This window comes from Cibotium barometz, chromosome 22 (genome assembly GCF_041138505.1).
Source record: "Cibotium barometz isolate CiBa-2024 chromosome 22, ASM4113850v1, whole genome shotgun sequence".
NCBI lineage: Eukaryota > Viridiplantae > Streptophyta > Polypodiopsida > Cyatheales > Cibotiaceae > Cibotium > Cibotium barometz.
The window spans coordinates 41,509,017-41,517,446 of NC_141067.1; the positions used below are offsets into that span (position 1 = coordinate 41,509,017).

Sequence of the window (8,430 nt, forward strand, 5' to 3'; positions counted from 1 at the left end):
AACAGGAGAGGAGCTAGAAGGGGTGGAAGATGATTTCCCAAATGCATAGAAGGAGAAAGACCCAGCTGGTATGATGAAATGCTAAAATTCCTGTATAACTTGTCCTTTTTCGGAGTACATGACCAAAGATCAGAGGAGAAAATTCTCTCTGGAGCAAGTCATTTATGGTAGTGGTTGGGGAGCTATACAAAATGGGCATTGACTAGATTCTTCAGAGATGTGTCCCTGAGCTTGAGTAGCAAGCCGTGTTAGCAGAAGCACATTAAGGTGTAAGCAATAGCAATTTTTTTGGAGAAGTCATAGGATATAAAATATTCCACACATGTCTATGGTGGTGGCCAACTATGTTGAAAGATGTGCATAAGCTCTCAAAGGAGTGTGACATGTGCCAGAGGATGGGGAAACCAAATGATGGAGACATAATGCCCGATAATCCAGTCCTGCCACTTGATCCATTTCAAAAGTGGGGTCTAGACTTCATCAACCCATTCATTCCGGCTTCCCAAAGGACAACAAACAAACATAACCTGGTGGCCATTGATTATTGCACAAAATGGGTAGAGGACAAGGCCCTTAGAGACTGCAAGGCACCATCTGTAGCAAAGTTTATGTATGAAATCATAATGACAAGATTCAGATGCCCCATAGAGATAGTCAGTGATCAAGGGACTCACTTCATCAATGAAGTGATCAGGAAATTGACAGAGAAATACATGATAATACATAAGAAGTCAACAGTCTACTGCCCACATGCCAATGGGCAAGCAGAGTCCACCAACAAGATCCTCAATGGAATCGTGATCAAGACAGTAAACGAGAACATGAAGGACTAAGATACAAAACTACACTCAGCACTATGGGCATTTCGGAAAGCCTATAAGAATGCAACAGGACTTACACCATTCAGTATGGTGTATGGACTAGAAGTCGTAGTGCCCATGGAGTTCCTGATGCTTTGGATAGTAGTGGCTGAGAGGATTTATCTGGAAGAATTTGAGATGCATAGGATTGAATAGCTCCTAAAACTTGATGAAAGAACACTTCATAATGCCTGGACATAGCAGACATTGTACAAAAGAGAAGAAAGCTGCAGGTGGATAGGAGGAACACAAGGTTCAAGATCTTTGATGAAGGAGATGTAGTACTGTTGTTCACATAAAAAATGGGACCCCACCTAGGAAAATTTAAAATGAGATGGACAGGCACATACAAAATAGTCAGAAAGCTGGGGACAAGAATATTCGAGCTGGCAAGTCTAGATGGTGCAAAACTCAAGAAGTTGGTAAATGGATACAGGCTAAAGCCCTACTATGGAAAGATGCTAAAAAAAGGGAGGAAGTGTCTAGAGGAGGATCAAAATCCTAATCCTCAAGTGATTGAGGAACCAGAACCGTGTTTGAACAAGATCATGAAGAAGGACAAGATCTCGGAGGTTTTAAAAATGTGAATAATTTAAAATTATATTCACCATGTGTAAATGTGATAACCGTGTGTATAGATACCGAGGAGGCAAGTGGCAGCAGCATGGCACAAACGAGAAAGTCGAGGTTGCTACCACAACAAGGGGAGCGTGGGTGTGTAAAAGCCATTAATGACCTCGAGAAGAGCCCAGAAGGGATCTATGGTCGAAAAATGAGGGAGATTTGGGGAGATCAAGGGAAGATGACGCACTTATGGTGGCCTTTAGGAAGAGTGCACCTCACGGTAACGTCTGAATGCCTGTCCGTCGAACGCCTAGTTTCCAATTTCGAAAAGCTACTCACCGTTCTTGACTCTCTTCGTGTTCTCAACTCTCTTCCTACTAAACTTTGCTCATTTCCTTACCTTCTCAAGCCATCAAAATATTCCCAAAGAAGGAGATATGGTACTAGAATTTGAGCCCCTATCATCCATAGTATACAAGGAGGTGGACGAGCATGCACAATGGCTGGTTAGGATGGGCCTAAAAGAGTTCACAGAGTTGCCATGAGAGGAGCTCCAGCAGAACTACAAAGTGGCGGAGCAGCTAGAGGAGCTATATAAGACCAATGTAGTCACACTGCCAATAGAAAAGAGAACCTGTGATCCCGTGTATGTGATGTAGATATTTAGGTTGCCAGTGGAAGGTGAGGGTAAAAGAAAGGAAGCAGATAGGATGACCTTGTGAGGGTGTTTGGCCCCCTTGAAGGAGGAGCTAAAGAATTAAAAATCATAGGGATGCCTGATAAGGACATACAAAAGCGTGTGCGCTTTGTGGTGGAGATGATCAATCTCACCCACAAGCCATAGTGTATGTCAAGAATGGCTTATGGACTAGTAAAAGCAGCAGAAGCAGGAACAAAGGTGGCTTGGGTAGAAATTTTGGTACAAAAACATAAAGGACCAGATTGAAAAGGTCAACCGCCCAAATACTAAGACGAAGATCGGCCCTTACATAACTGCATTAGTTAAAGCACAGTCAAGGATTGAGAAAAAAAAGGAAAGAAACAAGGAGGAAGCAAGCCAGAAGAAGGGCATGAAGAGCAAAGATGAAGTTGTTTGTAAATGCCTAAGAAGAGGGGAACTCAGGAGACAGACGTTCTCTGGAAGGAAGAGGGTGTTCAAGTTCAAAAGAAGAAGGGAAAGAAAGGAAAACTAGAAGCAGAAGAAAAAAGCACAAGATATCACAAGGAGAAATTTTTCGGAATTGAAAAGTCCATCCTTTCGCAAAATATTGAGGAGCAGTAGCAGGAATCACTCTCAGCACAATGCCTGTAGATAAAGTAGGAGAGCACCACCCAAGAAACTCAAGAGGCACAATAGGGCATCATGGTGGCAGAAGCCATCCACCTTGAGGGAAATAAGGAGACTCGGAGCTCTACAAAGAAATTGCCCTCAAGCACATGAGGAGCTTAGTCCAGGTTGCTAAGCAAGCAGAAGAACTGCAACCATCGAACTCCCAGGATGAGATTGCAAGTTTTATGCACATGTTGGACGGGAGGCTAAAGAATCAAGGGTAGAGTAGCTCACATGCCGATGAGTGAGCACACGAGAGAAGCCCCTCATCCGAATTCTGGGATGTTTGGGAAAGTGGGGGCATCTTATGACTCGTAGACCCGAGTGAGGAGGAAATTGCTCATGCACCAAGCAGGACTGATAGTGCCCCTCACCAACAATGCTATCTCCTGGTAGGAAAAGAAAGAGCAAGATACAGTCTGGAATCAATTGGTAAACCCCCGTATGGATGGAAGTGGAGTCAAGGGAGTAGAAGGAGACCAAGAGAGTCTGAGCAGATAGTGTTCTAGAACTCTGCCATCCTCCCAGAGTTGGCGGAGCCCCATGCTTTTGCTGCGGGGATGGCAATTGATGCAATCGAAAGGACCAGGTAGAAGTACCCCTATGCCAAGCGCATCGAAGTACAATTCCGGAGAGCTGATGAAAGAACACGGGTTGGCCATGCGTGAGTGAGTAGTAAGAGGAGGGCTTACGAGCCCATGTATGCCCAAGGCAAGCCAATTATAGTTGTCTTTGGGGGCCTTGCCACAAAAGAAGAATCGAAAAAAAGGAGGGTTGAAATAGGCCTTAGGAATAAGATCTAAATTCCATAAATAAAGTTTGACAATAAAAAGATGGAACATCACGGGGCTAGATAGCAAATGTTGTGGGCTTTGTTGTTGATGCAGCATCCACCGTGATCACCAGGTGCTCGAGAAACAACCAAATAATGGCAACCAAATCGTGGACTGCCACGCCAAGCATATCCATTGGGCAAGAGCTTAGAATCTTTTCTTGTAACAACCTTGTAATTGATTCTTGCCAATGGGTAGTACTCTGACATAAAGTTGGGGTTTTCACTTCGGTCACTTCTTAGAATCAAAACACACTTGTATGAAACCTTCCTTAAAACTCATCAACAATTTATTCAGATCATATCATTCATATCTTTAACATGATAATGGTCCATTAGACCGAAAATTTTCCTTCTTGTGAGGTCCCCCTGTTCCCACCGAGCAACGGATTCGGGTACTAGCAGCGGAAGTAGCACTTCACGCGCGGGACAGGGGTCCCACATTCGGGGCCTCGTCCACGGATATCCGGACAAGAGACTAATCCGTCGGTTTTTCCAAAACCGAACCCGGAAAAAACTTCCCTTACCGGAAAGCACGGGCGATTCCACCAGGATAATTTTTTTCTCTAACGAAGACAAGATCATTTCTGATCAAGCTGATCCAATTGTATCTTCAAGATACTAGATCAGATCAAGGAAGAAACTTGCACTTGGATCATTGGGATCAACGCTTTTTTCCCCATTCAAGAGGCACAGCCGTTGATTCCTATCCATAGAACAATTACTGTCCGGGATTTACTTTATCTATCGTATTAACAAAAGTTGAGTCTCGATTTACGGATCCATCAGTCCAGCCTAACCCCATCCGATCCCATGGGTTAGCCAACCGCCCAACCACTGTAGTGATGGGATCCAATTTGGAATTTGGTTAGGTTTTGTCCCGGGTACCAAGGAAAAGAGTTCCAAGGCCCCCTAGCCGGAATTTCATGCAAACATAAAACTAGCCACACCACTTACACACCCAATATGAAAATTGCCTTTTTCTTAGCATCAGCTAACTTTAAAACAATCTTTTAATGAAACCATAGTACCACTGATCACAATCTCCCAATTTATCCAGTTGATTCATAATTTCCCATCATTCCTTCATCAGAGTATCTATGGCATCATTGGCAACTAGAACGCTCACCACCTGTCCACACAGAGGCCGTTTCCATAGTTCCTAGCCCATAATACTCGGCAATATAATCACTTATCAAGATGGACTCTCGTTGAAGATCAGCAAGATCAACCAACAGATCCATATAAAAGAGCCATGGACTCATCCGTTGAGGACCAGCAAGGTCAGTCAACCAGATCCATGCCCGGTTTCACAAAACAACTCTTACTCCTTGTTCCAATATCTTCCTCGACGCACGCGTGGGTATCCTAGGCGACCCAGAGCCCGAGCACCGTATGGTCAGCACCCTCTAGGATCCTTCGCAGGTGACCTAGCGCTTCACTCATAGGCCGCTTCCTTGGTCCCTCATCCACCGTACCGGAAGCTCACCATTTTAATCGAACCGAGGCTGGTCAAGACCTCGGTCGACCTTGCTACGCGAGACGTCCTCCATTGACTCTCCGTCAGCAGTTGCAACTTTATCAGTTAGGTCTCCACGACCTTAATCACAAGATGGTCAAAATGCTTCCCCAGCATTCTTGACATAAAACAGCCATTTACAAACAGCATTTACAAACAGTTTACAATTACAGTTTCTATATTAACTCTCATTTTTCCACATTATCCCTCATTAATCCACATTACTTATTCCACATTCCATGTATATGTGTACTCATCCAATCACCTCCTTTTCCATCTCTTCACTTCAGATTCCTTCACATCACATATCATATATTCACATCCATATCCACATCCATACATCCACATCCACATCCACATTCACATCCATACATCCACATCTACATGCTTATCTCCATTTTCACATCCTCATTTATACATCCACATCCCATATCCACATTCATACATACACATCCATATATCCACATCTACATCCACATACATACATACATCCACATCCACATTCCACATTCACATCTATACATCCACATCTACATTCACATTCACATACATCCACATCCACATTCCCATACATCCACATCTATACATCCACATTCCACATTCACATCTACATTCACATTCACATACATGCATCCACATCTACATGCTTACCTCCATTTTCACATCCTCATTTATACATCCACATCCCATATCCACATTCATACATACACATCCATACATCCACATCTACATCCACATACATACATACATCCACATCCACATTCCACATTCACATCTATACATCCACATCTACATTAAATCTAATCTTTTACATCACATCCATTCTCGCCCTATCACAACCCATATACATCTTATCCTATCACATACACTTCTTACCTCATTCCCCCATACACATCTTAATTCATCTTATCACATCCTAACTTATTTCATAAGCATCTTATCACCTCTTATCACATCCTATCACTTTCCATACGCATCTTATCAATTCTTATCACATCTCATACACCTCTTATCACATCTTATCACATTTCATATCTTTTTTTTTTAAAAAAAAAAGAGAATTCTTTTATTTGATATAAGATTTCTCTACACATTTATTTATACATAAATTCCATTTAAGGAGACTAACACTTTCGAAATTAAAATCAATCTTTTATGCATCTTCTTATGCATGATTTCAATTTGGTAGGGAATTATACTTTTAGAATAAAAGAATTTCTCTTATGCATCTAAGTTAAGCATAAAATCCATTTATGAGGAAAATCATACTTTTAGTATAAAAAGAATATCTTTTATGCATACCTATATGCATGAAATCCAATATGATAAAAGTAACACTTTTGATATAAAAATTTTTCCTTTATGCATACTTCTATGCATGAAAATTAAAAATGATAAAAGTAACACTTTTGATATAAAAATTTTCTTTTATGCATACTTTTATGTATGAAATAAAAATGATAAAAATAACACTTTTGATATAAAAATTTATCCATTATGCATACTTCTATGCATGAAAATAAAAATGGTAAAAATAACACTTTTGATATAAAAATTTATCCTTTATGCATGATATTAAAATTCAATTTCTCCATGATTGTAATGAAATTCTTTCAATTAATCTAGGATGATAATTCCTAGAATATGGTAGGAAGTCCTCTTTTTATGCTTTGAATGAGATTATTTTATGCATAATTTTTATAAAAATTTTGCCATAGCTCCGCTGCTATGACTGATAAATCTCAATTTTTCTAAGGGATAATGCTTATCATTAAGGAATAATTAAAATAATCTCTAATTGGATTATTAATCCATAATGGATTGAATCATTAATATACATAAACTAAAAGCATAGAAAAAAGCCAATAATTTGGCCTCAAGCATAGCTTAATCTTGGGTTAAGGAAAAGCTTTATGAAAAGCTTGATTTGGATTGAGAATGGGTCATGAGTATGACCCTTTCTTGAGTGAGAGAGAGAATTTACATAAGAATCATTAGAATTTAAACATAAATGAAAATTAACTTCAATAGCATTTATTAAATTATGTAACTCTTCACTACTATTCAAACTTCAATAGCATTTAAAAAAAAACCATACCAATTAAACTTCTCAAGCTTGAGAGGGGTTGAGAAGAGAGAAACATTGAGAAATTATAGAAAGATCAATATTCACTAATTACCTTACAACTTGCTTGATACTTTGTTCACGGTAGAGGCCCCCAACCAATCAATTGGTTAAGTATGTTGATGGAGCCACTAATGGGGATTGAAGAAAGAGGGAAGCTCCAAAAACTAGTGAATTATTAAATGAATTCACAGTTTCTGGCTTAGGTGGAGTAGAGTAACGATGCATAAACACTATATATTTTTCAACAAGGGAGAGGCTTCTATTTATAGGAAAAATTGAGCTCCTAACCAAACAAACAGATTCTAGAATTTTCTAAATCAGTTTGGTCAATATTTGACCATTTTTAGGTCAGTTAAGCTAACTTTTTGGAACTAGACTTAAATGAGGAGAGAGGAGAGATGAAATATCTCAATTTTTATGAGTTTAAAACTCATTCAAGCATGTGAAATATGCACCTTCTTTAAAGAACTCTCTTTCCTTACATGTGTGTCATAATGGAATCATTTTAATATTGCTCATAGTTTTTTACTAATAAACCTTGTACATTTTCAACTCTTCATCTTATGTGAAATATGCACATCCTTTAAAGAACTCCCCTTCCTTACATATGTGTCATAATGGAATCATTTTAATATTGCTCATAGTTTTTTTACTAATAAACCTTGTACATTTTCAACTCTTCATCTTATGTGAGCATTTAAGGGACTCCCCTTCCTTACATATGTGTCATAATAAAATCATTATTCCCAAAATATCTCATATTTTTAATATTGCTCATAGTTTTTTACTAATAAACCTTGTACATTTTCAACTCTTCACCTTATGTGAGCATTTACTCATTTTTGGGTATCTTCTTTTTTTACAAATTGGATTTATCTACTCCCTACACATGGATTGATGCTATTGGCCCATAGGAACCTTAATTGGACCATAGTCTAAAGATTTCTGAAAATCTAGACCCTTAGACTAAGGTTCTTTATACCTATTTCCAATTAATTCCAATTGCACATTGGAAAATTCTTTTTGAATTTCTGTTTCAGGGGAACTCATCTGAATTATAAGAGATATTTTTCTATCCAAAAATATTCAAAATCTGAATATTCTCTCTCTAGAATATTTTCTCTCTCTAGGCTAAAATAGTTAGCAACAGGGTCTTTATATTTCTGAAGAGGGTTGATTACAGGGGAAGATACTAGA

At 39.1% G+C, this 8,430-nt stretch overlaps 1 protein-coding gene across 1 annotated transcript; it reads left to right on the forward strand.

The window, feature by feature from the left end:
• Nucleotides 1-344: 344 nt before the first annotated feature.
• Nucleotides 345-833, forward strand: LOC147626617 (uncharacterized). The gene has a single exon (XM_086816837.1). The coding sequence runs from the start codon at nucleotides 345-347 to the stop codon at nucleotides 831-833; it is 489 nt and encodes a 162-aa protein (XP_086672963.1).
• Nucleotides 834-8,430: the final 7,597 nt, after the last annotated feature.